The sequence below is a fragment of the Pristiophorus japonicus genome, chromosome 11, assembly GCF_044704955.1.
Source record: "Pristiophorus japonicus isolate sPriJap1 chromosome 11, sPriJap1.hap1, whole genome shotgun sequence".
Lineage (NCBI taxonomy): Eukaryota > Metazoa > Chordata > Chondrichthyes > Pristiophoridae > Pristiophorus > Pristiophorus japonicus.
The window spans coordinates 33,635,316-33,658,399 of NC_091987.1; the positions used below are offsets into that span (position 1 = coordinate 33,635,316).

The following is a 23,084-nucleotide window of genomic DNA, read 5'->3' on the forward strand; positions in this document are numbered from 1 at the left end:
CCCGAGGGACCCGGATAATTGAGAGTTGCCTGTATAAATGATTCAGGTACTCTGCTTTCCTTCTTGACAACTGAACAGTTTGCTGAGTAAAACCTACTGCAAATAATGGGTGCTAAATACTACATGTGAAAATGCTTTTTGTTCAGTGTTCAGTATAAGTTTAAAAATGACTGCTAAATCTCCAAAATGGAAGCAAACTGCAAAAAAAAGAAACTTTAAAAATGGAAAATGTGAATCAGACATATATGGGAAATGAGCACACCGCTAGATTACCAGTTTCTTTCCAAGCCACAAAAAATGGTATCAGGGTATGTTCCAGTCACAAGAATGGAGAAGTGCTACTTATTTTCTACATAGCATGTAGTTGCAAGCATAAGAATAACAAATGGTCACAATCTCATTTATCTAGGTGGCAGTGGGGAAAAGGAAAGTCTGGATAATTTCTTGAAGTTACCAGTCAAGGCACAAAGCAGTACGTTTGCTCATGGGCATTTTAAATTGTTGTTGTCTAAAGGTGATAATTCAATACAACACTTTTGAGCAACATTGTCCTCTATGCATTCGATGTCTTGAGATCAAACATTCTTTAGAAGCTCATTTATAAGCACACAAGTGAAACTGTCGCCATTGACTTGATATTTGTGTTTTTGTAAAAAAAACATAACTCCAGCTATAATCTTCAATATTTTATTCACATTCCCCATCACAAGTATAAATATCACATGGTATCAAACAATAAGACCTCAGATGAATAGTTTTTAAAAACAAGTTTATTTTTTGTTGCACATTGGGATATAAACAGCAAGATTTTTCTAATCAGAATACTTTGTAAAAAGATTACATAGAATTATTTCTGCTCTATAAAATTAAGGCATTAAATATTTTGATTTAGTGCTTCCTTCATGTATTACAAAGCTTTTTGTTAATTAGTGCATCAACATATCACTGAAAAATGTCCAAGGTTTAGAATTGCCACATTTGAATATAATTGCATTTCTTTCAAACTCACTTTACAGTGAAGAAATTAGCATGTTATATCACTACTTCTGATTACTTGGCATGTTTTGCATGATAAATGTGAAATCACAGCTGTTTGTAATACTCAGCATCAGAATGCTTTAGTGCACGTTAATATTGAATCAGAACCCAATACAAAAATATAGTAATGCATACACCCGTTATTAAAAAAAGTCAGTGCCAACCTCCCAAAATTTTAGCATTTACATGTCTAAATAATCTAAGCTACAGATAGTGGAAATGTCATTATTCTATCACCTACAACACACTTCATAAAATGCAGTTTGAGGCATGTATGGGAGTTGAATGCGATGGCATCAATATTCAGTTAATATAGTAGTAGTGGCATATTTACAGCTATGTTTTCTCCCCCCACCCCCGAGGAAGGCATCTATTAAGTTCTGTGATTAATTGGAACCTCAAACAGAAACTTAAAATTTTTTTTTAAAGTAATGTACAAATGTAACCTTTTTGAGCTAATCAACTGTTTTTCTAAGTTACTAAGTAACGCAATGCAATCCACACAAGACTAAATTGTTTTCCAGTATAAAGGAAAACTCCAGGATAATTGTTCTACATTGATTCTATCCTTAACTATTTGCATGGGAGAAAAGAAACACTGCAGCAAAATCAGGCCTCCCAGCTGGGAGTTATTTGCTATTGCATTTGACGCTAGGCCCAGATAGTATCCTTAGTTTCTAGTGCTACTCAATATCTTAATTTGTGGAGACCTTTAACAAATTACATACAGGGTTTTATTTCATACAAATACTAAAGGAAAAAGCCATTATAGGATCATATCCATGTGCAGTTTTAATTGCTGTTTCCTGAGATATTCAATAATAATGGCACTTTTGGTTGAAGTGTATTAGTGCACACCAAACACCATCCACACTTCATGAAGATTTTCACTTTTTTTTTTATATATTCAACATATCTAAACACATCAGTTTAATATATAACCAAGATATTTAACTCACCTCCAACCTTACATTAATTTTCTGAAATTTGTACCTCTGGAAAAAAATCTCAAATACATTATTGTGTCAACAGTCCACAATGTTATTTTTCATTGTTAGCCACATCCAATCAATACACGAGAAACTATTAACATGCATTTTAGTTGAACCTGAGGAATTTTGAATATGAATAGTTGAATACTTTGTGTTTCTAATCATCTGATGAGAACTTTAACTATTGAGCCAACTAACAAAAAAAAATCAACTTGTATTGTATTTAACATGACCTTTGAAAACCCATCTGTACTTTCTATATTTAAAATGACAATCAGTCTGGTAATTAATTTCCTGTGCGTTTAGGGGCTTTCCTTAGTTTTTGTGTCAGTGTAGCCGAAAGAGAAACAAAGCTAATTCTTGATCATGGATGTCCAATTCTCTAACCATCCATTATTCATTGTATAGCTTACAAAAGTAATTAACAGCATTTTAAAATGTATGCATTTTGGAAGTTTTCTATTATACCCATTTATACTTAACAAAGTTTGAGAAATACCAAATCAGTTTATGGTGCAGTACGGTAGTTTGTATGATGCAACGATATCCACTATTGACTAAAGACAAAAAGCTATAAAAAGTACTGGCAGAAAAAATACAAAAGCAGAAAATACAAAAAAAACCTGATCACATCAGCTATCATTTTCTTGCTAGTTCTCTGTTGAATGTTGTACAAAAGCCAACTGGCAAATCAATCCTTAAAATCTGATCTTGCCCCCAAGAAGACCAATGTCAAGTTTGGGATGCATAATTTCTTAGGGAGGGGTGAAAGAAGGGACAGACATATTCCAAAAAGACACCCAATTTAGCACACTAAATTCTTTCTGGTGTAATCCAAATCTTAATTTCTACTCTGAAATACAGCAGCAGTGGGGGCCAGTTCTTAATTAATTACCAATCTGAAAACCTCCACGTCGCTGACAATGCAGAGACAAGCCATTGTCTAACAATTTTCCTCATGTAATGAACTAAGTTTGATGATAGGGTTCCTTTTTTGGCAGTATATCTAGTACATTTCTAGCTCTGGACAATTGATGAATAAAGTATAAAGTATAAACAAAATAGCAAATGTTGGATTCTATCTTTGTAGTAGAAAACATATGGGGAAAAAAAAAAAAAGTCGACAAGTCAACTAGAGTTTTTAAATTGAGTGTTTTTTTTTGTTTGTCCTAAGAAGTGACTTGAAAACTAAAAATGTTAATTCTCTGGACAAGCACTTGCATCCACCGGAAGTGTATTAAATATTTAAAAAATACAATGTAATATTTACATGTATGCTGACTACTTCATGTTATTCTCATTCCCTGCCAACAAAGTCACTAACTCCAAACCTCTCCAACCATATTTATTTTTCTTCTAAATTATCAAATTGCAATGTGTGTGTGTTTTTAAGGTCAGTAATGAAACACCACTGTAAAAACTGCAGTACACAATAAACACTGCCTACTTGTAATATAATGAAAAAGTGTCAAACATTTAATTATCGATGCAATATTAATTTAAAAAAATTTTTAAATCCCGTTCCTCTTGCAGGCAACCTCAGGTACATTTTTAGCTACGTTTTGGGGTCACAATTTCTTCATACTTTGGAGGATCCTCACTGTGTTGTGCATGATCACTAATTCTTATATTCTCCACCTGCCCAATAGCCTCATCATAGGATGGGGGTAGATCTGAATTTAAGAGTCCAGATGATCCTGCGGGGAGTCCATTCCCATTGGAGTAATCAGCAGTCATAGCCTGCGGCTGCTGTGCATGTAATCTATCAAATGGACTGACCGGATGCTCATTATAACCAAAGACAACCACTGAAACGTTACTGGTGGGCTGCCTTGTCTGGTGCTGCGTGTGGGCATAAGCATTCTGCCTGCGATTTGCCTTTCTCACCCGACACCTCCAGATAGCAAACAGTACAATAATAATCACGAGAAGGCCTGCTATTAGAGGAACCACAAGATAAACGGATTCCATATTGACACCAGAGCCACTTCCTTGATCCTCATTGTATCCTTTCATGTAATTTTTCCAGAATTCATTCTGAAAACAAAACAAATGAACTATCAATTTTAAGTTGATTTACACCTATTTAACATTGCTCAGCAAAAATAATCTTTCTACACTGCATTAGAGGTTGAACCTCCCTTAACCGGCACCACCCCTCGTCTGGCCCCATTCCCGGCCACTCCGACAGGAACAAAGTGAAGTCCTTCCTCACTGCCGACTACTGCAATCGTTGGCCTGACCCCGCCCATCAATCTCTCGGCCACACTCCCAGCCCCAAGCCAGCCAGCCCAGATATCCCCTTGCTCAGTACCTGTACCATCCAATTTAACGTGACCTCGCCACATCCGGCAAAATCCCTTATCCGGCACAGGCCAGGTCCGGAGGGTGCCAGATAAGAGAGGTTCAACTTGTATAACATAAAATCTGCACAAACACCAATAAAAATGCAACTTGAGCAAAACATTACTCTAATCAAATGCCAGTTGTTCAAAGTTATGAGTTCATAATGAGAAGGAAGTTGCAGGTGTTCCTTTTGTAAAAGACAGGAATGTAATTAAACAGCAAGTGCTTCCTGCATTTCAGACACAACTTTTGAACCAAAACTGATTTTCCCCAATAGCCAGCTGCACTGAGCCCTTGAGCAGAGTTTGGAACAGTCTTCACATGTTGAAACATCCATACAAGGACAGAAGGTACAATGAAGTTATTTGACTTTGAGGTCTATGGCCAGGATGAAGCAAGGCACTGGCTTCGAGAAATTAGAGATTGATGGGTAAAGGCCTGGATCCAATAACACTTGTTTAAGACAATGCTGGGCAGCAGTGTATACCTGTACTTAAAAAAAGTTACAATTGTAAAATGTCATTAAGTTAATGAGGACTGTTCTTTTGCGTCTTGAAGGACTGTGGAATTTAATATCTGAAAAACAAAAGTTGTAAATTTTCTCAAGGGAAGAAGAGAAAAGGGACAGAAGGGAATGATTAAAAAAAAAAGCACTGTCATACACACACACACACACACACACAGGCAATATCATTGAGGATTACGCGATCAATTATAAAGCTCAATTTAAAGGTTACCTAAATCAGAGATTAGATCATTTAAGTATTGAAATAGAAACAAAACCAGGTGACCGATGTGTAAAATACAAACAGTCAAGTTTTACTCTTTTGCTCTCAATGTTTCTCTAATCTAGAGATGAGATCACTGGCTTAAAAAGTTACTCCAGGGCATTTTAACTTGCTGCAATGCTGTTGGCAGCAGTTCCATTCAGTTTTGGTTAACATTTCTATGCCACCAGTGGGAGTGACATAACATTAATGGACAAGTAATACCAGTCACACAATAAATAATTGATTGTTGCAAAACATTCTGGCAGTCAACAAAATTTAAAAAAACTAGGATCCAGATAAAAATTGAACAGAATCAAACTCTATTGCACAGAGAGTTTCTCCCCCCTCCTGCAGTTCTTGGCATGAGAAGTGCAAGTTGCAGGTTACCAAAAATATATATGTTTGCAAATGTACAAATCAGTCACTTCATAATAAATATTTTGGGAACCCACTCAATTGATCATCATGGACCAGGCACTTTCCCCCAGTTCTTTCCCAAAGATAGTCTTGCTGTTATTGGAAAGGATTTTAGTTTCGGTGATTGGTGGGGAGGCGGTAGAAAAGAGGGAGTGCCAGCTTGAACTGGGGAGAGCAGAAGTAGCATGCCAGGATAAATTGAGGTGGGGGCAGGGGGAAAAGGAGAAGAGATAAAGAGACTGTCAGTATATATTGGCAGGGTTGTAGGGGGAAGAGAATATCTCTGAATCCAACTCTCCACCTTTTCAATTATAGTGTCTGTGAACTGGGGTACGTGGTTTGAGGTCAAAGTGACTATGGAGATATTTATGGGAGGGTGGGGGGGGGGAAAAGAGAGATGTTATCTTTGGTCTTTGGTCTGTTAAAAATCTAAATGTCACTTTGATTTTCTTTTTTTTTCGATTAAAACGTAATCAGCTGTGAAGAAAAATTGTTCAAAGTTAATCAGCATGCATAATTTTTAGTATAACAACATTTTCAGTAAAGCATGCTCTGGACCAACTAGAGATGCAGGACCATTTTGTAACTTGACCATCTGCATTTACCCCTTTACGGTTTCATCTACTTATGTTTTTTGTTCCCTCCACTAGAAGTGAAGGAATGTTGGAAATTCTTGCAGCTCAAACCCATGTAATTACTGACTGTCACATTACATAGTGCCCAACTCGAGAATGGCACCCATTATAAATCAGTCAGCTTTTTCTAGAGCTGTTGGTCAGCTTTTGCTAATTTTCTCGGCTCGCATACAAGTGAAGGCTTGCCCACAAGCATACCTCCCTCCCTCCCTCCCCGTCCATCCATCCTGTAGGGAAGTACCAGACCCCCCACAGCAGTGATCTGGAGTCAGTTTAAAAAATCATGCCAAGCCCCCCTCCCCCCCCAATTCTGTGGCAACATGGTACCTAGAGGAGGGGGATTTTAAAAGGAGAGGTATTTTAACTCTAAGATACTGGAGGGTGTTTTACACTGAAATCTTGCTCTCATTTCCTATCCCTTCTCAAATGATCATTAAACTTCTAAATATAGCACCTGCAAGTTTGGAACATAAAACAAAAATCCACCTAGCCCATAAAAACTCATTTTTTCTAGTTTCCAGCTATCCTATTTTAGCAGCTAATCAAATTTTACAGGTCTCTATAAAAGTGTTTCTATTAGCTGGCCTTGCTAATTACAAATGTGTCACTCTGGGTGCAAACATCTTTTCTCAATTTGTGCAATGTTCTTGTGGTCCTACTTTCCTAGCTAGCCTCAAAATAATATTCTAGGTTTGTTTTATTAATCAGTAATGAAGTGTCAAACTTATTGGAGGAACGGGTTGGTTGGCGATGAAATAATTTGAGTGATTAATCATTACACCAAACACCTAAATCAATAACAATTCTGGAAAATATTTTACTCCCCCATTTCATCCTCCATTCCTTTGTATTTGACTTCTCCCCTTTCACTTTCCCTTATTCTCATGACTTATTTTTCCTTAGAAGCATAGAATGGTTACAGCTCGGAAGAAGCCATTCGGCCACTCGAGCCCATGCCAGGTCTCTGCAAGAACACCTCAGCTAGACCCACACCCCCACCCTTTCCCAGTGGCCCTGCAATTTTTTTTTCTCATGTACTTATCCAATTCCCTTTTGAAAGCAGCAATTGAGTCTGTCTCCACCACACTTTCAGGCAGCGCATTCCAGATCCTAACCACTCGCTGTGTAAAAAAGTTTTTCTTGCCAATCATCTTAAATCTGTGTTCTCTGGTTCTTGCTCCTTCCGCCAATCAAATCTCCCCTCAACTTTCTCTGCTCCAAGGAGAACAACCCCAGCTTCTCCAGTCTATCTACGTAACTGAAGTCCCTCATTCCTGGAATCATTCTTGTAAATCTTTTCTGCACCCTCTAAGGCTAAAGTGCGGTGCCCAGAATTGGACACAATACTCCAGTTAAGGCCAAACTAGTGTTTTATACAGATTCATCATCATTGTACTCTATACCTCTATTCATGAAGCCCAGGATCCCGTAAACTTTTTTAAACCACTTTCTCAACCTGCCCTGTCACCGTCAATGATTTTGCACATGTACCCCCTTTAGAATTGTACCCTTTAGTTTAGATTTCCTCTCCTCATTCTTTCTACCAAAATGTATCACTTTTCATCTTTCTGCATTAAATTGCATCTGCCACGTGTCCACCCATACCACCTGTCTATGTCCTCTTGATGTCTATCACTATCCTCCTCATTATTCACTATACTTCTAAGTTTTGTGTCCTTCAAATTTTGAAATTGTGTCCTGTACACCAAAGTCCAAGTCATTAATAGACATCAAGAAAAGCAGTGGTCCTTCTTTCTCCTGTTTGCTTTAACAACAGCATGAAGGGAGCAATAGCACTGGGGTTCAGATAAGTTAGAGGCAGCAGCTTGCGTGAACCATTGTAAGGATTGCCTTGGGTAAAGTAGCTACTCTGACCCGTGAAGCTCTGAAGGTGACCCTCTTTCTTAGCAGAACCACAAGTGAGTGAAACAAACACATTAAAATCAATCACCTCCAAAAAATACCACACTGGCAGAAACAATCAATCTTTCAGGGAAGGGAGAAAAAACAAATTGAAGTCTGCTTCTGGCCCTCCGTGGGAGTGCAAAGGACTGATGAGCAGTTTTTACTTACCATGCAGTTTGGACCTGCGGTATAGTGGATTCTTGTGACATGTATTCCCCAAAGGGGGAAAGCAGTGTTACTTCTGACACACCTAACAGCATATAATCATTTTCTCGGCAGAAAATTACCATTTTTCCAGGAAAGTTTTTAAAAATCAGAGCAATTTGCCTTCAGTCAGGAGTTATTCAGTTGCTTTTTGAAATTAGGAAGGTCAGATTTGGCTCAAACTGGGGAGTGGACACTTCAGTCTATATAATTTCTAACATTTTAGATACTTTGTCCTTTTAAACTACCTTCTTTCTAAATCAAAGTCTGCATTTCTCTAAATTCTTCCTCACAGCTGATCACCGTTCCACTTTAACAATCTTGTTGCTTTCTTGTATCCTTTCTAATGCATATTTCTTTTTGCTTAGGTTACCAGAATGGAATGTAATGCTTCAACTGAGATATGATATCTATGTTGTAATGACAGCATAATTTCTGAAGACTTTTCCGTACTGGTTATATATCCTACCATTCAATTAGCTTTAACTGCTTCACCATACTGTATGAACATTGAAAGTGATCAACCTATTTTTACTTGCAGATCCCTTTCTAAGTTCATGATTTATTATTCAAAATATTTTTTGCTTTAATATTCAATTTGCATAACAAATCTAAATCCTTCAGTGGAGGATTAGCCCAGTCATGAGCTGTGATTCCTCTTATTTGGCTGCAAAAAGACTGGAGAAACTGGGGCTCTTTACATTACAACAGAAATAGTTAAAAGAAAATCAACTACAGGCCAAGATTATGAAGGATTGGATAAATTTAAATCACTAAAAGAATGGAAAAAGATTGAGAATTTTTAATGTGAAAGATTGTCAAGATATGGAATGCCCTACCAGAAATTGAAACATTTCAAGAGAATATAGGAAAAGGTATTAAGTGAATTTCTCAAGAACTGACAGGCACAATGGACCAAATGGACAAACAGTTGGAAGTGTAACCAGTGTTCAGTGTGGAAAGCTGGGTGGTTTTAGCCGATTTAAGTTCTAGCACTTCCCCTGTGCACATTTGGGTGGAGGGGAAAGGGGAGAAAAACAGATCTCCAAACCTTAACTCTTGCAAAGCCCAGTGAACTTTAGCACAGGCTGACAAGTTGGATATACCCCTATAGAGAAAGGCGTGCTCTTCATATCAGGCAAGCAGAAACGACTAATGTGAATTGTTCAGTCGTTTGGTTTGGAGGTTCTCAAGCATGGTAATGGATTCCCATGTACGTCAGGCACTCAGCTGACCAAGAAAGAAAAAGTTATGCATTACCCAAAACCTATCGACAATTATTCCCGTGCCACTCAACTACTTATCTTACCGTTTTAACACATCTACTTTAATCTAATCATTACCTCCTAACAGATCCTTTCTTCACCATCACTTCCTTAACATACTGTATGACCCTGCTCCAGCTGGTTCCCATGCTGATCTGTCTATTCCCAAGTCCAATAGGAACTATGCATCATCCCAGAATCTAAGCAGGTGAAATTGTACTCCGTTGCCACTAAACTCTCCTTTAGGTATTGAATTCTCCTCCGAACAATAGCCCTGTCTTAAACCCCAGAGCTCTGGTGACTGTAAAGAAATATCATACCATTACTGGCATTTCACTTTCCATTTCCATGTGTGGTTGGGGGGGGGGGGGGGGGGTGGTGGGGGAGGGGTATTAGTCCAAATGTATTTATTACCTTGAAATATCCTATACAAAACTTGTAAATGGCCCCACCAAATTAAACTGCAGCTAAAAAGTTAAAAAAAATACTCCCTCCCAATCTACCACCATTTGACCTGCTCACTGCAAAAGTGGTGATTTTGCACTTGTGAACAAAGAATTTACTCACTTTGACAATGATCCTTTTTAAAAAGCAACATGATAGGCATGACCTTGGCAACAATCTAAAGTAAAATCCATTTCATATTACGCATACATAAACTAGTCAATAAAGTTTAATACAGCAGTTTTATGATGAATAAATGAGTGATTGTACTTAGCATTTAAAACAAAAGCCCGTGGCACTTTTTAAAATGTATGTTTCTGGGTCAATTCTATCTTCATAAAGTGGATGAATGCCAATGCTGGAAATTGGAATGTTTTCTCGCTTTTTATACCCAAGACCAGGATTAAGCACTCCCAGAACATCCTTTGAGATTGGGATTAAAGTAATACCCTCAGCTGCATTTGCAGCTACTTTTCTTTTCCATATCATTCACCATTATGGCCCCAGACTGCCAGATTATAGAATCATATGGCACAGGCCATTTGGCCCATCGTGCCTGCTCTTTCCAGATAGCCCTGCAAATGTTCACCCTTTCAATTCCCCTTTGAATGTTATTGAATCCACTCCACCACCTTTTCAAGCAGCGCATTCCAGATTATAAAATCGCTGCATAAATGTTTATCCTCACGTTGCCTCTGGTTCTTGTGAATTATGGGTAGCTCTGGGCCTTGGACTCATACCTTATAGGAAGACAAGAAATCATTACACCTTACATGTAGCAGATGATGCGGACTTATCAGCCAACAACAGCTACTTTCAAACCCAGAAGTGAAAGGCAGTGTATCAGCCCACCCGTCACCTTTCAACTTACTGTCTTTCCATCATTTTCAAAAGCTTCTCTTGCTTCTTCATATGTACAAACTTCTTCTCGACATTCACGCTCTATGTTGCCCTGCTGCAACTCTTCAAGGAAGGTATTTTGTCTTCGATATCTTTTAAGAACAGAGTTGGCATCACCTTGCGTCAGGAACACTATAAAAAAAACATTAAGCATTTACAGCTTGGTGATATTTACGACACATGACTAAGTTTTTGGAAAAAGATAATTTATGCATTTAACAATTAAGTTAAAATGAAGCACAAATTCATTGAATTATTCCCAACCAAAAACAGAAATGTTAGAAGTTGTTCAAAATGTTAATACTTTGCTTTCTCTAGCAACATAGGAACATGAGTAGGCCATTTCACCCCTCGAGCCTGTTCCGCCATTCAATGAGATCATGGCTTATCTATGATCGAACTCCATTTACCTGCTTTTGCCCCATATCCCCTAATGCCTTTGCTTAACAAAAATCTATCAATCTCCATTTAAAATTAACAACTGACCTAGCATCAATTGTCGTTTGCAGAAGAGGTTAATAGTTATCCCATCCTTTGCGTGTAGAAGGGTATCCTAACTTCACTCCTGAATGTCCTGGCTCTTTTACGCTATATGTCGCCGAGTCCTAGATTCCCCAACCAGTGAAAATAGTTGCTCCCTATCTCCCCATCAGTTCCCCTTAACATCTTGCAAACCTCAATTAAATCACCCCTGAATTTACTAAATTTCAGTGAATACAACCCCAGTTTGTGTAATCTATTCCTTGGAGTCTAGATATTGGCTCTGAAATTCCGAGGAGGGCTTCCCACGGGTAAATCCTGAAAAAATAGAAATAAACTGCGCACTTACCTGGAGCTGTTGCGCACGCTGGGACTTCCCAGACCTCCTCTCAACGCCGCGCAGCGCGTGCACATCAGGATGTCCTCAGGAATCACGTGTGCCTGGACACCTAATCACAGGTAAGTATTTTCTCATTCATAGGCCCCAAGTTTCCACACGCGGCAAAACAGGCGCCCCTCCGAGCTGGGCGCCCGTTTTTCGCGCCGAAAACGGCGCCTGAAAAAAAACGCACTATTCTTGAGCGCTTTGCAGCTCGATGTCTGCTTGGCGCGGCGCCCAGGGGGCGGAGCCTACCATTCGCGCCGATTTTGTAAGTAGGAGGGGGCGGGTACCATTTAAATGAGTTTTTTCCGTGCCGGCAACCCTGCGCGTGCGCGTTGGAGCGTTCGCGCATAGTGAAGGAAACATTGGCACTCGGCCATTTTAAAAAGTGCTGCAGAAAAAGTGAAAATTTGTTTATTGAATCCTTGCAAAGGCTTGTATTTTAATTTTCTTGATATTTCTGTGTGTGAGGGTGAGGGAGTGCATTCTGTAATTAAAGATAGACTGTGATAAACAGGACACATGCACTTGTTTGAGACTATTCAAATTATTTGTAGCTGTTCAATTTTTAACATTTTTTAATAAAATCACATTGCCCTTCCATGATCAGCACTGAGGCTTCTTGCAGCTTTCTCCCCCTGCCGTCGGTCGGGCCTGTCGGGAACGGCTGCCTCAAGTTCTGAGGCTTTCTGCAGCCTTCTCACAGCCTCCCCCCTCCCTGCCGTCGGGAAACCGCTGCCTGAAAGGCCTGCCTGAAGCAATTTCACACAGGTAGGAACATGGTTTATTTAATCTTTTCTTTGCTTATAAATTTTTATTCAGGTTGGATTTATTTGTATTTTATTTGTACAAGTATAACTTAAGGATTTATTGTAGAATGTAATGACTTCCCTTCCCCCCCCCCCTCGTTCCGGTCGCCTAATTTGTAACCTGCGCCTGATTTTTTAATGAGTAGACAAGGTTTTTTCAAGCCTACAAAAATCTTCACTTGCTCCATTCTAAGTTAGTTTGGAGTACGTTTTCACTGTGGAAACTTTCAAATCAGGCGTCAGTGGCCGGACACGCCCCCTTTTGAAAAGAAAATTCTGTTCCAAAGTGAAACTGTTCTACCTGACTAGAACTGCAGAAAACTTAAATGTGGAGAATTCCGATTTCTAAGATACTCCGTTCTCCACTAATTGCTCCTAAAAATCAGGAGCAAATCATGTGGAAACTTGGGGCCTATATGGTAATAGGAGATTTGTACGTTACGAATCTCCTAGTACTATGAATGAGTAAAAACCCCAAAACGCACAAACACTATACAAAACATTTAAAAAAGACCTCACACAATAAGCTAATAGAAATTAAAAATGTTACATACTTTTTTTTATAAATTAGATTTGAAAAAAGTTCGGGTTAGGGTTTAAAATAAAATTTTGGCCCCAAGTTTCCACACGCTACAAAACGGGCGCCCCTCTGAGCTGGGCGCCCGTTTTTCGCGCCGAAAAAAAAACACGCGATTCTGGAGCGCCCTGCATCTCCATGGCAGCTTGGCGCGGCGCCCAGGGGGGCGGAGCCTACCACTCGCGCCGATTTTGTAAGTGGGAGGGGGTGGGTACCATTTAAATGAGTTTTTTTCCTGCCGGCAACCCTGCGCGTGCGCGTTGGAGCGTCGCGCACGCGCAGTGTGAAGGAAACATTGGCACTCGGCCATTTTTGTAGTTCGTTGTAGCCGTTTAATTTTTGAACATTTTTTAATAAAAGCACATTGCCATCAGCACTGAGGCTTCTTGCAGCAGTGAGAAGGCTGCAGGAAGCCTCAGAAAGTTGAGGCAGCCGTTTCCCGACGGCCTCCCCCACCGCCGTCGGGAAATGGTTGCTCAACTTGTGAGGCTTCCTGCAGCCTTCTCACTGTCTCCTTCCCCCCCCCCGCCCACCTTCGGGAACCGCTGCCTTCCCCCCCCCCGCTGCGGTCGGTCAGTCCCTCCCTCCCCCCCCCCCGCCCGCCGGCGGGAACGGCTGCCTCCTCCCCCCCTGCCGTCGGGAACGAACGGCTGCCTCAACTTGTGAGGCTTGCTGCAGCATTCTCCCTGGCTGAAGCACTTTCACACAGGTAGGAAGATGGTTTATTTAATCTTTTCTTTGCTTATAAATTTTTATTCAGGTTGGATTTATTTGTATAAGTATAAATAAGGATTTATTGTAGAATTTAATGAGTTCCCTTCTCCCCCCCCCCCCGGCCCCCCCCACCTCGTTCTGGACACCTAATTTGTAACCTGTGCCTGATTTTTTAATGTGTAGACAAGGTTTTTTCAGTTCTACAAAAATCTTCACTTGCTCTATTCCAAGTTAGTTTGGAGTACGTTTTCACTGTGGAAACTTTGAAATCAGGCGCCAGTGGCCGGACACGCCCCCGTTTGAAGAAAAAATTCTGTTCTGAAGTGAAACTGTTCTAACTGACTAGAACTGCAGAAAAAAAAAATGTGGAGAATTGCGATTTTTAAGATAGTCTGTTCTCCACCAGTTGCTCCTAAAAATCAGGCGCAAATCATGTGGAAACTTGGGGCCTATGAGTGGGCAGGATTTTAACATAAATGTGTTTTTTTTAATTTTTATTTTAATCATGTTTTTTCCATATTTTTAAACTCTTACGTCTGTAAAAGTAGGCTATACGCCTGCTTTTTCAGGTGCAAGATTTTAAAGGACATTTGCTGGGCAAGATATTCGTAAATATCAGAAATCTTGCACTGCAAATGTCCTCGCTCCAGAGATAGAGGATCTATCGGAAATGCCGATTTCCAGCGCATGCGCATTGAAAATCGGCTTTTCCGATGCCTTCCTGGGTCCGTAGAAACTTCGTACGGAACCGGGACATCGGAATTTCAGGGTCATTATTCTAGTAAATCTACATTGCACTCCCTCCAAAGCCAATATATCCTTCCTAAGGTGTGGTGCCAAGAACTGAACACAGTACTACTCCATGTGTTGTCTAACTAGGGCTTTGTATAGCTGCAGCATAACTTCTACCCACATATTCTAGTCCTAGTTAGCCTTTTAGAAACATAGAAACATAGAAAATAGGTGCAGGAGTAGGCCATTCGGCCCTTCGAGCCTGCACCGCCATTCAATGAGTTCATGGCTCAACATGCAACTTCAGTACCCCATCCCTGCTTTCTCGCCATACCTCTTGATCCCCCTAGTAGTAAGGACTACATCTAACTCCTTTTTGAATATATTTAGTGAATTGAATATATTTAAATTAGTTTTGTACTTGTCCATGACATTTTAATGATCTATGTACCTGGAACCCCCAAGTCTCTTTGGACCACACTGCTTTTTACAATTTAGAAAGTACTTTGATCTAGCATTTAGGTCCAAAGTGGATGACCTCACATTTGTCTTTATTGAAATCCATTTGCCACAGTTTTGCCCACTTAATCTATTAATATCTCTTTGTAGTTTTATGCCTCCAACTACACTGCTTACAATGCCATACATCTTCGTGTCATCGGCAAACTTGGATATGTGACTTTCTATTCAATCATCAAAGTCGTTACTAAATACAGTGAATAGCTGAGGCCCCACCACAGATCCTGTAGAATGCCATTAGTTACATCCTGCCAAATAAGAGTACCTGCCCAGTATCCCTACATTTCTGACGAAAGGTCAACAACCTGAAATGTTAACCCTGTTTCTCTCTCCACTGATGCTGCCTGACCTGCTGAGTATTCCCAACAGGAATATGTTTTTATTTCAGATTTATAGCATTTGCAGTATTTTGCTTTTGTATCCCTACTCTGTCTCCTGCTGCACAGCCAATCTCCTAACCAGGTCAATAATTTGCCCTCAATTCCACGAGCTTCAAGTTTAGCCATACGGCCCCTTGAGCCTGCTCCACCATTTAATATGATCATGGCTGATCCGATCATAGACTCAGGTCCACTTTCCTGCCCGCTCCCAATAACCCCTTATTGGTTAAGAAACTGTCTATCTCCGTCTTAAATTTATTCAATGTCCCGGCTTCCACAGCTCTCTGAGGCAGCGAATTCCAGATTTACAACCCTCGGAGAAGAAAAAATTCCTCCTCATCTCAGTTTTAAATGGGCGGCCACTTATTCTAAGATTATGCCCCCTATTTCGAGTCTCCCCCATCAGTGGAAACATCCTCTCTGCATCCACCTTGTCAAGCCCCCTCATAATCTCATATGTTTTGATAAGATTGTCTCTCATTCTTCTGAATTCCAATGAGTAGAGGCCCAACCTCCTCAACCTTTCCTCATAAGTCAACCCCCTCATCTCCGGAATCAACCTAGTGAACCTTCGCTGAACTGCCTCCAAAAGGAAGTATTTCCTTTCGTAAATATGGAAACCAAAACTACACGCAGTATTCCAGGTGTGGTCTCACCAATACCTTATATAACTGTAGCAAGACTTCCCTGCTTTTATACTCCAACCCCTTTGCAATAAAGGCCAAGATTCCATTGGCCTTCCTGATCACTTGCTGTAACTGCCTACTAACCTTTTGTGTTTCATGCACAAGTACCGCTGTACTGCGGCACTTTGCAATTTTTCTCCATTTAAATAATAACTTGCTCTTTGATGCCAAAGTGCACAATCTCACACTTTCCAACATTATACTCCATCTGCCAAATTTTTGCCCACTCACTTAGCCTGTATGTCTTTTTGCAGATTTTGTGTGTCCTCACATTGTTTTTCCTCCTATCTTTGTATCGTCAGCAAACTTGGCTACATTACACTCGGTCCTTTCTTCCAAGTCGTTAATATAGATTGTAAATAGTTGGGGTCCCAGCACTGATCCCTGCGGCACCCCACTAGTTATTGATTGCCAACCAGAGAATGAACCATTTATCCCGACTCTCTGTTTTCTGTTAGTTAGCCAATCCTCTATACCCAACCCAGTGAACTTTTATCTTGTGCAGTAACCTTTTATGTGGCACCTTGTCAAATGCCTTCTGGAAGTCCAAATACATCACATCCACTGGTTCCCCTTTATCCACCCTGTTCGTTACATCCTCAAAGAACTCCAGCAAATTTGTCAGGCATGACTTCCCCTTCATAAATCCATGTGACTCTGCCTGACTGAATTATGTTTTTCCAAATATCCTGCGACTGCTTCTTTAATAATGGATTCCAACATTTTCCCAACCACAGATGTTAGGCTAACTGGTCTATTGTTTCCTGCTTTGTCGGCTTCCTTTTTCTTAAAAAAAAAAGAGGCGTTCCATTTGCAGTTTTCCAATCTGCTGGGACCTCCCCAGAATCCAGGGAATTTTGGTAAATTACAACCAATGCATCCACTATCCCTGCCGCTACTTCTCTTAAGGCCCTAGGATGCATCTACAGAGGATAAGCAGCACAGAAACAGGCCATTTGGCCAAATCAGCTCATGCTGGCCTTTACACGCCACTCGAGCCTCCTTCCATCTTTACTCATCTAAATCGATCAGCATAACCCTCAATTCCTTTCTCCATCTCGCGTTGCCTTAAATGAGTCTATACTATTAGTTTCAACCGCTCTCTGTGGTAGCAAGTATCACATTCTCGACACTCTCTGGGTAAAGAAGTTCCTTCTGAATTCCCTATTTGATTTCTTGGTGGCTTGATGGCCTCTAGTTTTGCTCTTTCCTACAAGTGGAAACACTCTGGGGCCCGAAATTCAGTGCCGCTGGAAAGCTGGTGCTCTCTCCACCTTTGTGGCCATTAGCGCCGTAATTTTTTCGTGGTTGGGCCACCCCATATGAATTCCAAAAATTAATAAATGGGTTCCAGCGCTAATGAACCCTTCCAAAGTGGATTTTTCAGTGGTGTGGCTGTCTTAATTTGAGCGTTATCACCACTGAGAAATTCAGCATGCAGGTAAGGGTTTCTAATGAGTCAGCTGCGCCCTGACCTTTTTAATTTTTTCGGTCCGCCGCCCAAATCCCGCCTTTCTGGGACGGTGAATTTCGGGCCCTCTGTGTCCATCATTAAAATTAACAAAAACGTTCATAATTTTTAAAAAAGACAGCCTTCTCTTTTCAAGAGCAAAGAAACCCAGGTTGTTCATCCTTTCCAGATAGGCATGTCCTCGCATTTTTGGTATCATCCTTGTAAATCTTTTTTGCACTCTCTCCAGTGCCTCTATATCCTTTTTATATGGCGACAATAAATGTAAGTTGTAGTCCAAGTGTGGTCTAACCAAGGTTCGATTCAATCCCTCTAGAAATAAACCTTACTACTTGGTTTATTTTTTTTTATGGTCGTGTGTCGCTACTTTCAGGTGATCATGTATTTGTACTCAGATCTCTTTGCACTTCTACCCCATTTAGATTCTTATTTTCCAAGCAAAATGGGAACTCACTATTTTTCTTACCAAAATGTAATACTTCACATTTATCTCTGTTGAATTTCATTTGCCAATTATATGTCTATTCTTCAAGTTTATAAATATATGTCTTCTTGGAATTTGTTGCAGTCCTCCTCAGTATTGACTATCCCACAACACCCCCTCCCCCAATTTAGTGTCGTCTGCAAATTTAGAAATTGTGTTTTTCATTCCAAAGTCTAAATCGTTAATATAAATTGTGAACAACAGTGGTCCCAGCACTGATCCTTGTGGAACACCAATTCCTACCATCTGCCACTCTGAATAACTACCCTTTACCCCTACTCTCTGGTTACTTGAAGCCAGCTAGTTATCCATTCTTCTCCTGGTCCCCTGACTCCACATGCTCTGACCATATTCATTAATCTAATAGGTGGTATCTTTAGACGAGGGGATTAAATGTAGTATCTCCAAATTTGCGGATGACACTAAGTTGGGTGGCAGTGTGAGCAGCGAGGAGGATGCTATGAGGTTGCAGAGTGACTTGGATAGGTTAGGTGAGTGGGCAAATGCATGGCAGATGAAGTATAATGTGGATAAATGTGAGGTTATCCACTTTGGTGGTAAAAACAGAGAGACAGACTATTATCTGAATGGTGACAGATTAGGAAAAGGGGAGGTGCAACAAGACCTGGGTGTCATGGTACATCAGTCATTGAAGGTTGGCATGCAGGTACAGCAGGCGGTTAAGAAAGCAAATGGCATGTTGGCCTTCATAGCGAGGGGATTTGAGTACAGGGGCAGGGAGATGTTGCTACAGTTGTACAGGACCTTGGTGAGGCCATACCTGGAGTATTGTGTACAGTTTTGGTCTCCTAACTTGAGGAAGAACATTCTTGCTATTGAGGGAGTGCAGCGAAGATTCACCAGACTGATTCCCGGGATGGTGGGACTGACCTATCAAGAAAGACTGGATCAACTGGGCTTGTATTCACTGGAGTTCAGAAGAATGAGAGGGGACCTCATAGAAACGTTTAAAATTCTGACGGGTTTAGACAGGTTAGATGCAGGAAGAATGTTCCCAATGTTGGGGAAGTCCAGAACCAGGGGTCACAGTCTAAGGATAAGGGGTAAGCCATTTAGGACCGAGATGAGGAGAAACTTCTTCACCCAGAGAGTGGTGAACCTGTGGAATTCTCTACCACAGAAAGTAGTCGAGGCCAATTCACTAAATATATTCAAAAGGGAGTTAGATGAAGTCCTTACTACTCGGGGGATCAAGGGGTATGGCGTGAAAGTAGGAAGGGGGTACTGAAGTTTCATGTTCAGCCATGAACTCATTGAATGGCGGTGCAGGCTAGAAGGGCTGAATGGCCTGCTCCTGCACCTATTTTCTATGTTTCTATGTTTCTTAAATATAGGTATTACATTAACTATTCGCCAGTCCTCTGGAATGACACCTTGTTCGAACGAATTATTAAATATGTAGTAATGTCTCTGCTATCTTTTCCCCAGATTATTTTAAAATGCGTGGATGTAATCCATCCAGACAGGGGGTTTTATCCTCCAAGTTTGATTAATTTAATATTTCTCCTCTTATGTTAACTGCAACTATCTCATTTCTAATATCATCATGTCCACCTGGTAAATACTAAAGCAAAGTAATTATTTAATATTCCTACCATCTTGATCATTGCTTGTGATATTATCCTGTCCATCCCTTAGTGGCCCTATTCCCATCCCGATTTTACCTTCTTGTTTTAAATTTATATGCCTGTAAAATATTTCACTATTTTGTTTATGTTGCTTGATAATTTAATTTCATATAGTTCCTTTCTGATTTCTCTCCTAATCTCTTCGTATTTTCCCTCAGCATGCTCTCCCCCGTTGTCCATGTACTTAGTGTATGCCTCTTTCTTTACCCTCAATTTTTCCCTCATGTTTTTATTCATCCATGGTGTCTCACTTGCTCTTGTTTTTTTTTTTTAAGCAGAATATATTTTCTCCAGCCTTTGTTGAACACCGTTCTAAATATTTTCCACTGCTATTCTACATCACTGTTTGCCAACATTGTTGTCTATTTTATTTCCCCAAGTTCTATTCTCAGTCCCGCAAAATTAGCTCTTCTCCAATCTATTACCCTGGCCGTTGCCATATTCATGTCCTTCTCAAGTAAAGCGCATTACCTGGTCATTTATCTCATTATTGTCTCTTAGCCCTTGCTGTGCATAAATTTCCTGCTGCATTTTCCTACACAGTAGTGACTACACTTCAAAAATAATTAATTGGCTGTGAAACAATATTGAAATTTGTTATGACAGCGTGATGTTAGATGTGTGAAAGATGGGGAGAGAAGATAAGGGATTTGGGGTCGAGTTTTGGACAGGTGTTAAAACCATTATGGCAGGAAGGGGGAACAACAAACAAGATCTGGAATTACTGAGTCAAAGTCCTGAGGTAGGTTCGAACTGTACGTTGAGGTCCTAGAGTTTGTCAGCAATGGGTAAGGGGAGATGGGTTCCCAGAGAAGTTGGGGAATGTCTCCTCTACTGATCCCATATACCTACCCACCCTTGGTTTCCCTTCACAATCCATTGGTGTCAGATCCAAGAACTGCTTGGGTCTCCTATCGGACTTCCTGGTTCTGCTATCCTTCCATGTTATTGACCAGTGGCAGCTGCTGACCAGTTGGGTGGGCAAGTAGTGCTAGGAAATAAGTTGTGCAGAAGGATAATTGTGGCAACAGGAACAAGAGAATAGAGAGGCAATGGGGATGGAGTTGGTTGGAGGGAGGAGACTGGGAGAGTCTGCCAGCTGCTGGTTAAGCAAAGATTTTAACTCAATCCCCTTCCTGCTCTTGCTACCTGGGTCTTGGGCAATAGCTAAAAATGTTGATGTCCAAATTAGGGCTTAAACAACATTTTGTTTTGCAGTAATACAATTGTGGTGCGTCCTTGAATGCCAAGTTTTTACTTGACGTCATCAGCATCTCCCGAAAGTCAGAGGCTGGATTCGATATCTGTGTCTAGAGCTATGGAGGCTGAAATTCAGCCTCCCAATAAAGGCCTGTTACCGCTGGAATGTGGCGGAGTCGAATGGCAGCCAATTTTCTGTAAATCTTCTCTGTACCCTCTCCAGTGCCTCTATATCCTTTTTTATAATATATGATATAATATGAAGTAGCACCAGGATTGAATTCAGTAGGGGAAAAACACCCATAAAAACCTTTCAAATCCTAGAATTGAAACAGCTTTGCCTTTCACTATCTTGGCTATTTGAATATTTGTAACAACCTTCCTCCTCTTTCCTATTCAGCAACTTATTTGCTTCCTCTGAATGCAATATCTGTTGTTTCTTCCACCTCCCCATTTTGCCCCTTCAACTCTACCAAAGGGGCTGACTTTTAGTTCTAATGAAGGGTTACAATAACCTTTTGTCTTTACCAAATCTGACAGACCCGCTGTGTAATTCCAGGATTCTTAGGTTTTTGTTTCACACAAGAGTACCATCTTCCGCTTGCCCACTTTAGGCCCCCCCCCCCCCCCAACTATCCTTCGGCTTATTGGATGAATGGAGGATTCAACTTCTGGGGGGAGATGGGACCTGTACAAACCGGACGGGTTGCACCTCAACATCGCCGGGACCAATATCCTCGCGGGGAGATTTGCTAGTGCTGTTGGGGAGAGTTTAAACTAGCTTGGCAGGAGGAAATGGGAACCAGAGAACAAATTCAATAGGGAAGTAAAGCTGAAATTGGAAAGCAAAACTGTAGAAAGTGAATCTGTAAGACAGAGGAAACAAGGGTTAGTAAGTAGTAATCAAGGAGGTTTTCTTGTGCTAAATGGTATACACTTCAATGCAAGGAGTATAGCGAATAAGGTGGATGAGCTGAGAGCACAGGTAGACACTTGGGAGTATGACATTATAGCCATTACAGAGACATGGCTGAAAGAGGGGTAGGTTTGGCAGCTCAATATTCCTGGTTACAGGATTTTTAGACAAGACAGAGAGGGGGATAAAAGGTGGGGAGGGGTCACAGTATTGATTAAAGAAACTATTACAGCTGTGAGGAGGGATGATATGTTCGAGGGATCATCAAATGAGGCCATATGGGTCGAAGCAAAATATAAACAAAGGGGCGATCACACTGCTGGGACCCCCAAACAGTGGGTGGGAGATAGAAGAGCAAATATGTAGGCAAATTTCTATGAAGTCCAAAAACCATAGGGCAGTAATAGTAGGGGATTTCAACTATCCTAATATTGATTGGGACAAATATAGTGCGAAGAGTATAGAGGCTGTGGAATTTTTAAAATGCATTCAAGAGAAGTTTTTTAGTCAGTATCTAACAAGTCCAACACAGGAGGGGGCGGTTCTGGATTTAGCTTTGGGGAATAAAGCTGGGCAGGTGGAAGGGGCATCAGTGGGAGAGCATTTGGGTGCCAGTGACCATAATTCAGTCAGATTCAAGGTAGTTATGGATAAGGACAAGGATAAACCAGGAATAAAAGTCCCAAAATGGAGAAAAGCTAACTTTGCTAAGTTGAGAAGTGGTTTGGCCACAGTAGGCTGGAAACAGCTACTTGAAGGTAAATCAGTGTCGGAACACTGGGAGGCATTCAAGGAGGAGATCCGGAGGGCTCAGGCCAAACATGTGTCCTTAAAAAAAAAAGAGGATGGGAATAACAATTCTAGAGCCCCCTGGATGTCTATGGACTTACAATGGAGGATAAAGAAAAAAAAAAGGAAGCTCATGTCATATACTGACAGCTAAATACTGCAGAATCTCTGGAGGAATATAGAAAGTTAAGAGGTAAAATTAAAAAGGATATTAGGAATGCTGAGAGAGAGCATGATAAATTCTTGGCAAGTAAAAATCAAGGAAAACCCAAAGATGTTCTATAAATATATTAAGAGCAAGAGGATAACTAAAGAAAGGGTAGGGCCTATTAGAGATCATAGGGTAATGTGTGTGTGGAGGCGGAAGATGTTGGTATGAT

General features: G+C 40.6%; 1 protein-coding gene across 1 annotated transcript in view; it reads right to left on the bottom strand.

Moving 5' to 3' along the window:
* Nucleotides 1-703: 703 nt before the first annotated feature.
* The window catches only part of prrg1 (proline rich Gla (G-carboxyglutamic acid) 1), a 35,117-nt gene continuing 12,736 nt past the window's right edge, over nucleotides 704-23,084 (bottom strand). Inside the window, exons 3-4 of the mRNA XM_070892893.1 lie at nucleotides 10,888-11,048; nucleotides 704-4,067 (exon numbers count right to left, since the gene is read on the bottom strand). Coding sequence (XP_070748994.1) covers nucleotides 3,582-4,067; nucleotides 10,888-11,048 — 647 coding nt within the window. The 3' untranslated portion in view covers nucleotides 704-3,581. The remainder of the gene's footprint in view (nucleotides 4,068-10,887; nucleotides 11,049-23,084) is intronic.